The following is a 17500-nucleotide window of genomic DNA, read 5'->3' on the forward strand; positions in this document are numbered from 1 at the left end:
ATGCTAATTACCTTTTCACCTTTAGGTCCTGGGGCTCCAGGTGGTCCAGGCTTACCAACATGTCCCTAGTCGGAAAAATTATAAACATTACACAAAACTCCAGCTAATGTTCACGCAAACTTAGTTATCTACAGGATGTTCGGCAGACATTCGAGAAGGTTCATGAGCGTTAGCTAGCGTCTTTGGAGATGTTCCGAACCACTTGGTGTGACTGAGTGTGTGTGTGTGTGTGTGTGTGTGTGTGTGTGTGTGTGTGTGTGTGTGTGTGTGTGTGTGTGTGTGTGATGAAGACACTGTTTCCTCACCAGAGCTGAGGAACCTCATGAAACTCCTGGATAAAACTTTTTTAACAAAGTCGATTGAAATAATTGCCATCAAATCACTGAAGGATATGCTGTAGATTTTTTTTCTATCTCTCTCTCATTTTGCCTCATTCTTTAATAACAGTCACCTGTTTCTCATCATGAAGAATGTGAAGAACTTGCAGACTTGCGTGATTCTTGGAGGAATGTTCTCACCAACTAAAACCCTTCCTGTGCTCTTTAGCCCTTTCTGCCTTTGAGAATTGAATTAAAACCGGTTGAGGCTCCAGTTAATCTTATACTGTAGACGACAAGAGCGAACAGCAATGCTTGTTCATCATCATCATCATCCTCACCATCATCATGTGCCTCATGCCTCTCCCAAAGCTTCCCAGACAGATATTCAGGAGTGGTGATGGTGTGTACAAAGGAGAAGTCATCACACACACATGGACAGATGTCCATGATCTTCTCCAAACTGTTACCCCAAAATCACTTCACTGGAACTCGAACCCCGCCCCAGCATGACGATGTCCCTGTACACAAAGCTCCTGAGCTCCATGAAGACATGATGTGGAGGTGAAGGATAGAGTAAAGAACTCGAGTGTCCTGCACCGAGCCCTGTCTCTGACGTCAGAGTCTAATCTCATCGATGCTCATGATCTCAAATCCCCACAGCACAATCCAACATCTAGTGGAAAGCTCTAGAAGAGCAGAGTGGAGGAGATGTTCAGCAGGGACATATAGGTGTGATGGACGGGGTGCACAAACTTTCGTGTCAATTCAGATGGAGAGACACGTCACCTGGGGTTATTTCTTCTACCCTGTGCGTGTGTATACGGTCTGTATTATAATAATATTACTGACGTGACGGATCTGGACTGAAATCCCAGAGATGCTCCAGGAGCAATGACATTATCCCACTTCTCACATGGAAAACTAATCAGACGTGAATAGGGCTTTTGGGGAATGTCTTAGGACTTCCTGAGCAGTTCATACGAGGATTAATAGACAGGAATGAAAACACACAGCATGACAGTAGGAATTTCAGGTCTGAGGCGATTCGACGTGTAAGAGTTAAAAACGCAGGTCTGTCTGGAATGTTGAGGGAACGAGAACGTAGCAGAACGTCGAGTCGCTGCCAGATTCGAGACTTGGACATTTCTGGATATCCATCGAAATACACAAACGGAATCTTCCGGAATGTCGTGTCCGATATTTCCGCACGCGAAGGAAATCCTGGAGTTTCATTATCTGAAGAACTGTGTGTGTGTGTGTGTGTTGGTGTGTGGAGAACTTTGGTGTGTTTGGTATAAATGATGGTGGAGAACATTTCTTCCCGAGTCTCTGTTTTATCGATCTGCCGTGCCGTGGGTGGATTCCCTGGAGCGCTTCTGCTTTTAAAGAGTGTATGCGTGTTTGTTTTCGATAAAATCAGAGTAACTCACTGTGTACCCTTCCATTCCTGGTTCCCCCTGAGGTCCCATAACTCCGGCTTGACCCTAGACGTGATGAAGAAAACACACAGATGACTGAAATTTAAAAAAAAAAGGGTTTGTGTTTGAAATAAAACTCCTGACAGCCACCTGAAAGTTCTCTTTATATCTAATCCTGGGCTCAAAACACATTCCTGGACACGGCGTCACGTTGAAGCTCTAAAAAAACCTCTCGATCGTTTTCAGCCTGAGACGAGAAGTTTTATAAAGTCCTTTATTTGATCAACACATTGTATCCATCCAAGAAACGGATTAATGCGCCGCATGCTAACAATCCTTACTGGATTTAGTGAGGGAAAAAACCCATAATATACCATCAGGTGCCTCTGACTGAAGTCCAGACTCTGTTACCTTATTGACCGCAGGATGCTAACAGCTAAAAGTCAACAACAGTGTTAACCGACCTGGAACTGATCATTTGCTAAACCGGCAAACCTAGCAACTAACTGCTAACTTAGCAACGCTTCTATTTTTGTTTGGTAGCAAAACCAAACATTAGCTGGGAAACTACATAACAATCCTGACTCCTGAAAAAAGCAGATAGTGAGGGATAAAAATCTGGAAGGACATGAAATAACGTCAAGTCTGTAGAAACTCTGATACACTGGCAGATACTGAGGTGATCTTTCCAACCACGGGGTTCAGAAGAACTGAAATCCTGACGGACCTGAGATGTTTAGTCCAGACCTCTGATGTGAGATTGGAAAAACCCACCGACTGCACGAACAACGATCCAAATCGTTTTAACTGGATATTTCTTCTGCATGTCTGGACGTTTGCAGAAATAGAGATGGAGATGATGTTTTTCGGCTAGTCCACAGCGCGAGTTACTAACCAGTGGTCCTCTGGTGCCACGAGCTCCTTTCAGTCCTCGCTCTCCTTCCTGTCCAGTTTCTCCAGTAGAACCCATCTCTCCCGGCTGCCCCGGCGGACCCTGGTCACCCTGAAACAAAGCAGCAAAGCTCTTGTTCTTGTCCTGGTCCGAGATCAAGAGCTCACAAGTAGCTCATCATCACCTTCATCTCCAAACTCATGAACTTTCCAGAGTGGAGCACCACAAGGTGCAGCGCTCGCTTCTTATTTGTCTTTTACTCTATTGACCCAAATTCCACCAGAAAGATAAAAACCCTTACCTTCTTTCCATGACGTCCTCGTTTACCTGGTGGACCTGGTTTTCCTTCTGGTCCCTAAGAGAAAAAAAATCATGAAACTGAAAAACATCAAAAGGTGGAACTCTTTATATTCCATAATTTATTCCCTTATAACCTGAGTGACGGACACTCACCGGGAATCCTTTTACACCAGTGTCTCCGGGAGGTCCCGGAGGGCCGGGGTCACTGACCTCGCCCCTTTCCCCAGTCTCTCCCACTGCGCCCCGGTCACCGGGTTCACCCTGGAGCACAAGCACAAGATCCACTAAAGCAACAGAAACACACTTCAACACCATAAAACCATAATAAAAAAAACACAAATGAAAAAATATTTTTGATTGTTTATTGACCTTTGGCCCGTCCTTTCCCTGAGGACCGTCTTCTCCTGCTGGACCTGGAGGCCCCTGACACACACACACACACACACATAAACACACACACACACACACAATCATCATCATCACCACCACCACCATTATCATCCTCATCATCATCATCATCATCATCATCATCAACATCATCACTACCATCATGATCATCATCATCATCACCACCATCATCGTCACTATCATCATCATCAACTTCACTGCCATTTCAATCATCATCAACATCATCACCATCATCCTCATCATTATTCTCTTCATCATCATCATCACCACCATCATCGTCACTATCATCATCTTCACTACCATCTCAATCATCATCAACATCATCCTCCTCATCACCACCATCATCATCATCACCATCATCCTCATCATTATCATCATCATTCTCTTCATCATCATTATCATCACCAACACCACTATTATCATCATCTTCACCATCATAACATACTGTCATCATCATCATCATCATCATCATCATCATCATCACTATCATTTTCACTATCATCACTAGCATCATGACCTTCATCATCAACATCATCGCCATCATCACCTTCACTATCACCGCAATCATCACCACCATCATCATTCTCTTCATCATCATCATCATCATCATCATGGAAGTGACCACACAAGTGAAAAAAAAAAAAAAACGACTCTAAGACTTACACCAAGCACCTTTTTACCTTCTGACCAATCAGATCGAAGGCGAGAAAAACAAACATGGAGGACGAAGTGTTGAAGCAAGTGAGATTTACAGCACGCTGAATGGAGAATATATTCAATATTCCAACACCGCTGTAACTAAAATAACTCTGTGTGTGTGTGTGTGTGTGTGTGTGTGTGTGTGTGTGTGTGTGTGTGTGTGTGTGTGTGTGTGTGTTTTAGGTGGTCGTTAGTAAAACAAGCAAAACAATCTAAAAACCTCCACTCTAAGTTTTGTCTTCAATAAAAAAACAGCAGGAAGTCAGTGCCAAGAAACTAACACACCTCAAGCCAAACACGAGGACTGACTGAGTTACGGTGTAACAGTAGAAGACGGTGTGAGTGAAACGGAAATTCTCCGAGAGGGAAACTAATGAAAACAGTGCAGTCATACACTAGCTCGGTTCTTTAGACGTGTAATTAAGGAGCAAGAATGTGGACTCACCCTTACACCTTCTTGGCCCTGCTCCCCTTCAGCACCCTCAGGTCCAGTTTCACCCTGCAGGAAGGAAAATCCCAGCATCCGTGAGTGAACAGAAACGTTCAGTAAAGTCCCAGATTTAAGCTCTAACATTCCTTTCTCGTGCTACTATCATGTTACGCACGAATCATCATCTCCAGCTTCACCTCTGACTCTTACAAAGCCCTGACACTGAAGACTTCTTCCATACCTGTTACATAAACCATATCAATGCAAAGAATTAACGACTACACGCCTTGTTAAATCCCTATACATGCCGTACACGTGCACCGTGAAGGAGCTGTTACCATAGTAACGATCGTGTATCAGTGCGAGCACATTAATATAAACCTGTGCTACTGTCAGAGCCGATGTTCTAGAGAATTCATCAACACCTGACCACCAATCAGAGTCCAGAACTCAGTAGCTTTGTAAAACATGAACTGTTCTCCATCTGATATTTGTAAAGTAAAAATTTCTTTTTTTTTATTTACTCGATTATATTTCAAGTGCAACTTATGGCTCACTCTATAATTAATGTAGACGGTAAAAACAAACATCGTCTCAGATTTCGTTTTTTTTTTAATGCTAATCACTATAGCAGTCCTTGGCATGTGCACTTTACTATAAAACACATCAGACAGCTGCAGATGAAGGGTGCCATTACTTTTCAGCACATATTACAAAAAAAAAATGCCTGGCTATAAAAACCTCGTCTGATGAGATTCGCAAAATGTGAGCGGTAAAAAAATAACATCCAGCCAAGTCATCAGGCTAATAAAAAGCATGTGTTCTTTACACTGTTAGCACTAGCATGGCTTTAGGACTCCTCACCTTAGATCCAGGTTCTCCAGCAGGTCCTTGTTCACCTTCAGCTCCTGGGGATCCCTATCAGAGAAACACACAACATTCGTTTATATCCCTCTCAAGACAAAAATCTATTCAGTTTGCTAATATTTCTGTTCTATTACAGTAACCAGTAACCAATGCTGGATTAGCATTACGATGAACACGTTAACCCACAAACAAACTGGTTAAATCATAACTAGCACTATGATAATTAGATCAACTCACAAACGGGCTAAAATAAACAGCCTAACCCACAAACTAGCACTGTAGCAAACAGGCTAAAACATGAACAAATGCTCAGTTGATCAGGGTCAAATGAATATTAGCATTACGGTAACTTTACAAGCGAACTAGCGCTACAGAAAAAAAGAAGCTAAACATGAACTAGCATTATAGAAATCATTCACCTGGAAACTAGCATTAAAATAAACACATTAAAAACAGCTGGAATTGTGTGTGTGTGTGTGTGTGTGTGTGTGTGTGTGTGTGTGTGTGTGAGAGAGAGAGAGAGAGAGAGAGAGAGAGAGAGAGAGAGAGAGAGAGAGAGAGAGAGAGAGATCGCTACACATTGTGTGTTACCTCAGGTCCAGGCTCTCCATCTGCTCCTGGTTCCCCCAGTGGTCCTTTAGGTCCCTAATGAACAAACACAGTGTTAGATTAAAATCTTGGTTACACAACTCAGCACTTCAAAACACATTCCGTCATTCTTCATAACACACACACACGCACACACACACACACACACACACACATACACACACACACACACACACAGAACACAATCAAATACATACTAAGCTCTAGACTTTTAGCAAAACATAAGTGACTGAGATAATATTATTGTTAAGAGAGAAGCTGTCATCGCCAAATTATGTAGCAAATGCAAGCCTGATAAAGGACATGAAAAAGGACATGACAAGTTGTGTGTGTGTGTGTGTGTGTGTGTGTATGTCTGCGTGTGTGTACGTGTGTATATGCTCATATGTGTGTGAAAGAATGGAAAAACTGCACGGCTACTTCAAACAGCTGCAGTGTGTTTTTACAGCAGATGCAGCAACTAGCAGCATGTCCGACTGATTACATGTTTAGACTAGCTGATACACACGCACACACACACACACACACACACACACACACACACACACACACACACACACCACATGAAATGCCAGAGGGGAAAGTCCATGCTTCTTCTCCAAACACACCCAACTTGGACTACAATTTCTGAAAGGAGGCTGAAATACTCACAGGTTCCCCAGAAGCTCCTCTTTCACCAGAACTTCCAGGTGGACCTGCAACACCCTAAAAAAACACCTGCATTACATACATATCTATCTGACTCATGACCAAAGTGACTTTATTTTTATGATAAATATTCACAAATATGAGCAGACGTGTGCAGGGAGTTCGTTTTCCCATGAATGTAAGCCATTGTGAAATGAGGGCTAAAAAGTAAAAGGAGAAAGTGTGAGAAGAAAGATGTCTGAAAGTATGGTGGAAAAAATGTGAGAATGTTGAGCAGGTTGTCTGTAAGCAAAGAGATGAGACACAGAGCAAGAAAAAAAACATCAACAGGAAGCAAAAGTTCTCTCAGTCTCTTCAAACTCCTCACAGACTCCTCACAGATTCCTCTCAGACTCCGCTAGGTCTCTTTAGACTCCATACAGTTTCCTCTCAGACTATTCACTGATTCCCCTCAGATTCCTCTCAGAGTCCTCTAGGTCTCTTTAGACTCCATATAGTTTCCTCTCAGATTCCTCTCAGACTATTCACTGATTCCTCTCAGATTCCTCTCAGACTATTCACTGATTCCTCTCAGATTCCTCTCAGAGTCCTCTAGGTCTCTTTAGACTCCATATAGTTTCCTCTCAGATTCCTCTCAGACTATTCACTGATTCCTCTCAGATTCCTCTCAGACTATTCACTGATTCCTCTCAGACTATTCACTGATTCCTCTCAGACTATTCACTGATTCCTCTCAGACTATTCACTGATTTCTCTCAGATTCCTCTCAGACTCCTCTAGGTCTCTTTAGACTCCATACAGTTTCCTCTCAGATTCCTCTCAGACTATTCACTGATTCCTCTCAGATTCCTCTCAGACTATTCACTGATTCCTCTCAGATTCCTCTCAGACTATTCACTGATTCCCCTCAGATTCCTCTCAGAGTCCTCTAGGTCTCTTTAGACTCCATATAGTTTCCTCTCAGATTCCTCTCAGACTATTCACTGATTCCTCTCAGATTCCTCTCAGACTATTCACTGATTCCTCTCAGACTATTCACTGATTCCTCTCAGACTATTCACTGATTCCTCTCAGACTATTCACTGATTTCCTCACAGACTCCACACAATCTCCTCTCAGACCTGTCACCATGGTTGCTTCATCTGTTTTCCTTTGGTCCCTGTTTACACAGCTCATTATCATCTACATGCTACACTGTACCTACAAGACTCCAACCCTCCCTCATTAGCAAGGTGGGATAGCATCACCTCAGACCAGACCTGGAAAAGTGCTCCATATCTCCAGGGTCTTGGTTCCTGATCTAATCTTGTTCCTAATGATTAGTGTTAGGAAGCTCTTATCTCTTTCAGACATGGGAACTGGCTGGCCTTGAGGAACAGAAATGCATGAGCCAACATCATGGACTACATGTGGCTTGGTGGATAATGAACACTTCTGCCAAATGTTAAGCCATTGTGGAGTTTGAGGACTTTGTGTAGGAAGTGTTTCTTTATTCAGTGAGAAAATTCATAACATCACTAATTCAAACGTTGTTTCTTCCTGATTGTGGCCCACATGCTCATGTGTTCACGTTTATTTATTTCAGAATCTAACATTAAAATGTTTTCAGAACAATACAGATCTGGTAGCAGTGATATTCAGACACAAAAGCAATCATCTAGAAGGAACACTGTGTTTATTACATTTACTAAACCGAAGATGGCTCCCTGCTCCTTAAAAACTCCACCTATATGCATTACATACACACACACACACACACACACACACAAACACACACATATATATCATTGCATTTTTCCTGTCCTTTGTGCTTCATTATATGTTTCACAGAAAACCATAAGCACAGTGTGGACACCAGCTAAGGCTGATCTGTGTGTGTGGCACTAGAGGGCGCTGTGGTTCCAAAAGAATTTGGAACGTGTGTGTGTGTGTGTGTGTGTGTGTGTGTGTGTGTGTGTGAGTGAGAGAGAGTGTGTGAGAGAGGGAGTGTGTGTGTGTGTGTGTGTGTGTGAGAGAGAGAGAGAGAGAGAGAGAGAGAGAAAGAGAGAGAGAGAGAGAGAGAGAGAGAAGTATAGAGCCCCGAGGCTGTAAAGAGTTTTTTTTAGCATAACATAGACACACAACGACGCACTAATGACAGACAGGTTGTGCTGTAAAACGAGAGACTCCCTAAAATGAATCTACTTCCTGTTACATTTGGCACTTAATATGACATCGTGGATTATAAGACTGGAATACAGAGATAATGGAGTAATAATAACAGAGTTAGGATCAGATTTATGAAATGAACATTCAGCAAAATCCACACATTCATGTATAAAGAGGTTAAACTGTCTAAAACTGCTAATGTTAACATCCTTCTGATTGTCCAGTGTGTTGTCCAAGAATCACTTTATTTCTTCTTTTAATTACCCAGCCTCTAGAGCCTGAACAACTTTCTCAAAAACTGCATCCCACACCACAAGGTCATGTTCACTGCTGAGCATGGAGTAACCTGCTGAATCCTGTCTATTCAGATGGGATTAGTTTCACTGCATGATGTTTATAAGAGGTTTTACACATTTTCACACAGACATGAGTTACGGTTTGACCTCCATTCTGCTGCACACACTTACACTTACCTCCTGCAAATCAACCTCATCCTCATTCTTTAACAATCGTTATGACAAAGTCACATAACTACTGATAACCTGCTGGTACACAGAATGGTGTTTACCAATCTGTAAAATATGATACTGATGGATGAAATGTGACTGTAGGCTGCCGACGTACCGGCGGCCCTGGAGAGCCTCGTTTCCCAGGACTTCCTGCTTTGCCCTGCAAAGACACACATGGATCACAATCACACTGTAAAACAAAATACAATATTAGATTTGATATTAGATAAGTTTTTCTTGCACTTACAACAAATCCCGTAGCTCCTTTCTGGCCTGGCTCACCCTTTTCCCCCTGTAAACAACAAATGATATATCGAGGTAAGACAAAAAATTTAAGTGTGTAAGAATGTGTGTGTGTTTGGTATGATGAGTAGTATTAGTATGTACCTTGATGCCCTCTGGTCCTGGTTCTCCAGGGGGTCCGTCAGCTCCTCTCGGTCCCTAATAAGTACAGAAAGGAAAAAAAAACAATGCAAGTTTTGACAGGATAGATGTGACCATCTAAAACTAGCTGTGACCAGTTAAAACTAGCTGTGACCATCTAAAACTAGCTGTGACCAGCTAAAACTAGCTGTGACCAGTTAAAACTAGCTGTGACCAGCTAAAACCAGCTGTGACCAGCTAAAACTAGCTGTGAGCGTTCTGATTGGGTTATTATTTCCTGTTTTTATGTGAACTACAGTATGAATTCTATTTGATTTATCTAAAGAGCTACTGAGCATCTGAGAGTCTTCTGATGCATTAAGCTTCTGTTTAATTTGCTCAGAATGCTTTATTGTTTTCTTTTATCAATGACATCGAAATTTTGGTATGTTTGGCTTCACAGTTTGATTCATTTGGGCAGGTAAGAACATATTAGACAAACAAAACCAACCACACCGAGACCCAAACGAGATACAGCCTCATCACCTACCGACAGAACTCTGTGAGGAATCAATACCAAAATCCAGGTACAACATGATATTAACTCTTCCTGCTCATACACCAGTTTCAGTGAGCAAACACCAGAATACACAACACAACACACCCTGTTCACACTGCCATCAGACCTCTACACACTAAGATCCATTAAAAAATGGGTTCCTCAGTTTGTCTCAGTGAAGAACTCCTCGTAATTTCTAAACAGATCCCAATCATCAAGAGATCCCGATCCGCAATTCCATGGAAATTGGATTATAATATAATTTTCCACCATCAATCAACTCTCAAGGAGCTGCCATTATTAATTATGACCACAAAAAACTGCTGGAAAAAACAGATCCACAGATCCTTGAACTTTAAGTCCTTTAGTCTCTAGAGAAAGAAAATGGAAATAAACAGGAAAGATGTCATACTGCAATGTTTGTGCTTATGTGGTAAATACTACCATGTGTAAGTTGTATGTATAATAGTATACACACATACACACACACACACATTGGTAGAATGGCTTTCTCGGCTGGTACACACATGTTGTGTCATTCTTTACTCGCTCATGTGGCTGACCAGACTGGTATCCTGTTTAGACACAAAACTACTTTCCACCAAATCAACAGTAAAACAGACTTGATATTTGGCTCCACCCAGGAAACACTACTAGATGTCTTTCCGATCTCCACCATGTGGTGTCGCTGTTGTCTGCATCCAACGTACACAGGTCCAGAGCACCCCAACATATGATCCTGACTTCATTGGGCTTTAGAGTGTAAAGTGTGGATGGGTTCAATTTGAACTCGTTATGGAGATTTATTTATACTATCCATCAGAACAAGATGGAGGACACCAAGATGCAAGAACCTCGATAACAAATTATGCAATATGAAAGACAGCACAGCGGACTCCACATGGGTTCTGATCCGTCACGGTCATGATGAATTTTTCTAGATTCCCCAATAATCAGCAAAAAAAAGTTACACCACTGATCCTAGAACCAGCTTGAATTTACACCTAGAACCAGATAGTTACACCTAGTTAACTAGTTTATTAAGCCATAGGTTAACAAAGGATGGGCAAAACATGAGACACCTCCATTAATGGCTTACCCTCCTTCCTTTTGTCCCAGGAACACCTGGAGTACCCCTCAGACCCGCCAAACCCTAAGCAGAAGGATTCAGAAAAAAGAGAGTGAGAGTTCTTTTCCATCAGGTTTTCTTGAAATGTCCTCGGACTTAATTGATTGATTCCTTCACAATTATGTATTTGCACATATGGTAGCAGAACTTACCGGTGGGCCTTGTGGGCCGACATCTCCAGGACCTCCTGGCAAGCCTGGATAGCCCTTAAACACACACAAACTGTATATGTCACCAACATTTTAGGATAGTTCTAAGAAGGCAAAGCTGATTAGAGAATAAATGATATGCTGCAATATCGAAAACACTATCACAAGTGACAAGTGGCGTGACATACGGCTAAGTACGGTGACCCATACTCAGAATTTGTTCTCTGCATTTAACCCATCCAAAGTGCAAACACACACTGTGCCTTGCTCAAGGGCACCTCACTCGTGGCCGGCCCAAGACTCGAACCCACAACCTTACGGCTAGGAGTCAGACTCTCTAACCATTAGGCCACGATCTGCCCCATAACATGATACATCTAAACATCAGATCGGTTTGTTAAAGCGATGATTAGTGTTCTTACCATTAAACCCTTCTCTCCTGGTGGACCCAAAGGTCCTGCTGGACCACGATCTCCCTGTGAAAGCAAAAAAGTGCAATAAGAACCAATATGCATGTTTAGTTCATTCTGATATCAAGTATGGTGTTATTCATGTCTCCAAACAGGTTAAGCCTAAGGCAGAAAGTTAAGAGAAAAAACTGAAGCCCAAAAACTGAGTAATCAAACAATCAACTTTGGCTTGTTTTTTTCTCTAACGTCTGTGAAGTGTCTAGGATGACTCTCAGAACTTGATGCCAGAGGTTCTGATGATTTGTCATGTTTGCTTATCTGTCTGTAAATCTCAAGTGGTAGATCCAGAGCCTATACCAATGGACACTACCAGGCACAAGACAGGGACACGGGGTGACGTACCAGTCATACAAGTTTCCAGTTCTCTGAGAATTTACCACCACCATGATTTTGGACAGTAGGAGAAAAACAAAGAACCAGGAAGGAAGCATGGAAAGTGGACCTCAGAAATGACCTGAGATGGTGAGGATGCAGTTGCAGGTCATGTTTTAAGGCTATTACCCCGAGTGAACAGCCTGTTTCAGTCGGGACTGTCCTCAGACTCTGACTCATCTGAGACTGTCTGAGGATTTGCTTGTGGTGAGTCACATTGGTACAGTTTCTTATGTTGATTGAAGTTCCTTCAGGAACACACATCATCTAAATTCCATAAGATTTGCACTAATAAGATCGATCATAGCGTTCAGAACAAAAAAGAGAAGTCACTTTACTTTTTCCCCAGGTGGGCCAGCCGGTCCTGGAAGTCCTGGAAGTCCTTCTTCTCCCTGATAAAACCCCCCAGATGAAGAACACAAAAAGAGAAATGAAATACATCACTGAGTAAAACAAGCAAGACAAAACAAAACGATAAAGTCCACTATAAACTCTCACTATAAGTGTGAACAAGCACCTTGATATACGAGGTAAATGAGGACGCTGTTGCCTTGGTGGTGATGTAACCTGTGAAACCGTTTTTGGGCTGCCCCTGTAACTGGTTGGGGTATTTGGTGACAGTATTTGTGCTTACGTATTTTGGGATTGTCCAGTCCCAGGACGAGTCGTCAAGTGACGAGCACCGTTACTAACATACTCTCAAATTTTTTGATAATCTGGATGAATTTCTTATGATTGCATTGAACCAATAGATGAACTGCAGCTCTTCAAGCTGTGCTAGTTTGGTACCTGGCAAAAAAGCAACCAAATTCAGCAAGCACACTCGGAAGGTTGCAGCACAATTAGAGTTGTTCAGTGATGTATTCATTCATTCATTCTCTACCATTCATCCCCTACCGCTTATCCGAACTTCTCTGGTCATGGGGATCCTGTGCCTATCTCAGGCGTCATCGGGCATCGAGGCAGGATACACCCTGGACGGAGTGCCAACCCATCACAGGGCACACACACACTCTCATTCACTCACACACACACACACTACGGACAATTTTCCAGAGATGCCAATCAACCTACCATGCATGTCTTTGGACTGGGGGAGGAAACCGGAGTACCAGGAGGAAAGCCCCGAGGCACGGGGAGAACATGCAAACTCCACACACACAAGGCGGAGGTGGGAATCGAACCCCCAACCCTGGAGGTGTGAGGCGAACGTGCTAACCACCAAGCCACCGTAAACCCCGTCAGTGATGTATGATTGTGGGTAATTGGTTAGGGTTAGGGTTTTATGCTACTTTGTCTGTTTACCTATTATGCACTAATAGGATAATTACACAGACCCAAAAGGAAGATAAAAACAGATTTGTAATTAGCATAATTAACACGATTAAGTGTGGTTTCATTAAGACAGGACTTACACCAGCTTAAAGACACCAGACACACTTCATGGTCTATTTCTGGGTATTTTGTAAATGTTGTTTTATTCCATACCACCGCTTTAATGCCTCTTTTCCACCGGAAAGAACCGGGTGCTGGTTCAGAGCTAGCGCTGGTGCTGGTTCAAAGTTGGTTCCACTGGCGAACCTTCTAAGAACCGGTTTGCCTTTCCACCAGATAGAGAGCATCACAGCGCCGAGTGTGACGTCACTGTATACGTGTCACGTGTCCCAGCGACGTTAGCGCAGCGGCAGCAAACATGACAACAATGGCGGATGTTGCTTTACTGTTAATGCTCATGGCTTTGCGAACCTACATCGGCATCCAAAAGCGGCGAATAAAACGTGTACGTGCGGCTCCGTGTAATCTGTATAAACGGAGGTTGTGATCGATAAAGTACATAACGTTATTTTATCATTAACACAGAAAAACGTTAGCCTTAGCATGTAGCTAACTACTATCATGTGTGCTGATAATGTATCATATCGCGGTAAAGTAAAAGTGTATTAAACATTAGTATACTTAAGGTACATTATCAAATGCGCTAACAGTAGCCCCGCCCCCAGCTCCTGATGCAAGCGGTTCTTAAGTCTAGACCAGCAACGTTTTGGTGCTACCTAAGAACCACTTTTCCTGGTTCAGAGCCGGTGCTTTGGCGGTCGAAAAAGAAAGAACTGGTTCTAAATTAGGCTCCGAACCTGCACTGGAACTGCCGCGGTGGAAAAGGGGCATAATACAACACCTCACACTGTCCGGTTTAAACGCTCGGCTCATCAGAACAGATCCAGCTAACAAATATTCATGAGAAAAGGTCACATCAGGCTCCAGGATATTTTTCAGTAATTTGTGAAACATGCAGTTGTTCCCCCAAAACAACACAAACCTGGAACCTGGACCTGCAATTCATTAAGTGTAAAAACACATTTCTTCCTTCAGCTTCTCCAAAGCTGAGGATGGACTACGTTTCTTTCCACAGTAATTTCAGGTTCATCCGCTTTGCTAGACTCCTGAATTAAGCCTGAATCCTGCCTCTGATTTGTAAACCACAAACTGCACCGCAGGAGCATTCTACCATCTGTAGATCTCACTGTGGTGTATGTACGCCGTCTTCACCCGTCCTCGCTCTTATTTTGCTAAATAATTCTCATAGAATTAGATTAGTTCTCATAGTGTCTAAAAACGACAGAGATTCATCACCCATTCCTTTGATACAACCCTCACCGTCTTGATTTCACCGCTGGATGGATTTGATACGGTTTTAGACGGCGTTAAGTGGTGTGACTGATCGTGTGCAACATGTGCACTTTATCGGTGGAAAAACCTACACACTAAATCTCACCCTTTGTGTGCAACAATGACGGATTTGTACAGTATTTGACACCCGCTCACCCTGTACAAGAGCGTAATTCCACGGCGATGACACTGCATGTCCGGACGACTCAAACCGGTGAAAGACATGAAAGGGGGCAGAACACAGCAGTCAGCTGCACTTCTCCCCCCGCAGTAGGTCTCTGTAGAGACACATAGACTTACTAACTGCACATAAGTTCACGATGACCTAATTTACATACTTTCCGATAGACGAGCTTGTTGTCGCTGTATCTAATGCCCTCTGGGTCTCTCGAGGATCTGAAACTCAACGATTTATTATATAATTACACCATGACGTGTCACAAACATATATATTTGTCTTGACAAGAAAAAAGGCTCAGTTATAGCTTGGAAAATACATCAGTTCATTTCCTCAGGCAAGGATCATCAATCTCTTTTGTAGTGGAAAGAAGGTTAACCTTTGGCTAATATCACGAACAAAGGAATATTTCGACCTTTCCACGATGTACGAGGTCGATCTTGTGCCTGAATCTGGGAGATCAACGAAGTTCATGCACTAGTTACCTCAGAGTTTTACTTTCTACACTTTTGGCTGATTCGTAGATTGCAGCTTGTCCTCATTACCAAACAATTCCGCCTGTTAAACAACAAATAAACAACGCTAAGAATCCGCTAACTCACGAGGTCTCTTTTAATCATTTCACACATGTGATTCATTTGCACCATGTGCTTTTAGTACCAAATAAAACTCTCGGCGTCTTTCGCTCTGAAGTTGATTGTTTTCCTTTAATGACCCAAAGTAATCAAACATCCAAAATATTCTGCTATAACTGCACATCATATCCATGCGAAAAACTCAATCGTGTTCAAATTTTGGCGAAAGGTTTCACAGATGTTTCTAAGGAAGGGAAGTGATGGAAGACGGTTTGGAAAGATGTACTAGCTTCACGTATCTTCTTATGCTAGCTGTAACTTTCCCTCAGTGTTATGTGATGTATAGAGTGACAAATGACTTCACACCTCCAGGGTTGGGGGTTCGATTCCCGCCTCCACCTTGTGTGTGTGGAGTTTGCATGTTCTCCCCGTGCCTCGGGGGTTTCCTCCGGGTACTCCGGTTTCCTCCCCCGGTCCAAAGACATGCATGGTAGGTTGATTGGCATCTCTGGAAAATTGTCCGTAGTGTGTGAGTGTGTGAGAATGTGTGTGTGCCCTGTGATCGGTTGGCACTCCGTCCAGGGTGTATCCTGCCTCTATGCCCGATGACGCCTGAGATAGGCACAGGCTCCCCGTGACCCGAGAAGTTCGAATAAAGCAATAGAAAATGAATGAATGAATGAATGAGTCTCCAGAGACCACAGTGTGACGTGTCTGCTCTAATTATACTGTTTGTGTGTGCGTGTGTGTGTGTGTTGGATCTGGCAACCCTGATGCTGGTGTTCTGGAGCTGTTTCACCTCAACAAGAGCAACCGCACGGCTTTTTCTCAAGAAAAGCGTCACATGGCTGATATCTGATATTCACAGCGTTCCAGTTTCCCCAGAAGTCTCTTTTATTTGATAAAACTTCATGCACAAAAGACCGACTGGAATAAAACCGAGCAGACGGAGGCTTTTAACTTCAAACCGTTCGGTGAAGATTAGTGTCGCGTGACTTGAATCTAAAACCTGAACAGTGAGAAAATTTCAGCAGACCAGAGACAAAGTTTGTATTTTGTCACGAAGATCTGAAGATTTCAGCTTTATTTATTATTAAACTACACAGAACTGACAGATAATAAGTTTTAGTGTTGTAAGTAGCGTGTTCATTTTCTCAGGCGTTTTCCGTCCATGACCTATGATGACCTTACAACCATTTACACCATTTTTGCTTCTTTTGAATATAAAACTCGAAGCCTTTCTTACACACAGCAACACAACAACAGCACTGCAGTAAATGCCACCATATCGGAGCTGTAGAGCTGTTTGTCTCCACAGGCTGAAAATTGTCCTTTCCTCCTGTTTTATCGTGTCCATGTTGATGATTCAACGTCTTCCTCGTGTCTCGCTCCGGTGTGGTGTTAATATGAAGCTTCATCACTATTTCTGTTGTTCACTAGGATTCACGTTTATATCCTCAAAGTACATGATGCTATCAAACCCATTTCGTTCACTTCGACCACTACAATTCTGTGAAAGCTTATCAACAGAGGGACAAATCCACGTCTCACACTGAGAGCCAACAGAGCCCCGGCTCATTGTAGATGTTCTCACAGCCAGAGCATCAGACGGTTCTTGATACACCTCCCATCGGTCCGTCTCTCTTCTGAACACGCTTTAAAACCTCACACCTTTTCGAATGTTAGAGAACTTGTACAGTATGTGGTGAAACATACAGTATGACGTGTATGTAGTGTGACACGGTGATCGTGGAACCAGTAATGACGTTGATATAAAGGCGTCTGATGAA

General features: G+C 42.8%; 1 protein-coding gene across 1 annotated transcript in view; it reads right to left on the reverse strand.

The window, feature by feature from the left end:
• Window positions 1–17500, reverse strand: part of LOC113658696 (collagen alpha-1(XXIV) chain) — a 75244-nt gene that overhangs the window by 12040 nt on the left and 45704 nt on the right. Inside the window, exons 25-41 of the mRNA XM_047807080.1 lie at window positions 12629–12682; window positions 11871–11924; window positions 11452–11505; window positions 11270–11323; window positions 9636–9689; window positions 9496–9540; window positions 9364–9408; window positions 6595–6648; window positions 5926–5979; window positions 5332–5385; window positions 4483–4536; window positions 3300–3353; window positions 3084–3191; window positions 2932–2985; window positions 2634–2741; window positions 1751–1804; window positions 12–65 (exon numbers count right to left, since the gene is read on the reverse strand). Coding sequence (XP_047663036.1) covers window positions 12–65; window positions 1751–1804; window positions 2634–2741; window positions 2932–2985; window positions 3084–3191; window positions 3300–3353; window positions 4483–4536; window positions 5332–5385; window positions 5926–5979; window positions 6595–6648; window positions 9364–9408; window positions 9496–9540; window positions 9636–9689; window positions 11270–11323; window positions 11452–11505; window positions 11871–11924; window positions 12629–12682 — 1008 coding nt within the window. The remainder of the gene's footprint in view (window positions 1–11; window positions 66–1750; window positions 1805–2633; window positions 2742–2931; window positions 2986–3083; window positions 3192–3299; window positions 3354–4482; window positions 4537–5331; window positions 5386–5925; window positions 5980–6594; window positions 6649–9363; window positions 9409–9495; window positions 9541–9635; window positions 9690–11269; window positions 11324–11451; window positions 11506–11870; window positions 11925–12628; window positions 12683–17500) is intronic.

The sequence above is a fragment of the Tachysurus fulvidraco genome, chromosome 23, assembly GCF_022655615.1.
Source record: "Tachysurus fulvidraco isolate hzauxx_2018 chromosome 23, HZAU_PFXX_2.0, whole genome shotgun sequence".
Lineage (NCBI taxonomy): Eukaryota > Metazoa > Chordata > Actinopteri > Siluriformes > Bagridae > Tachysurus > Tachysurus fulvidraco.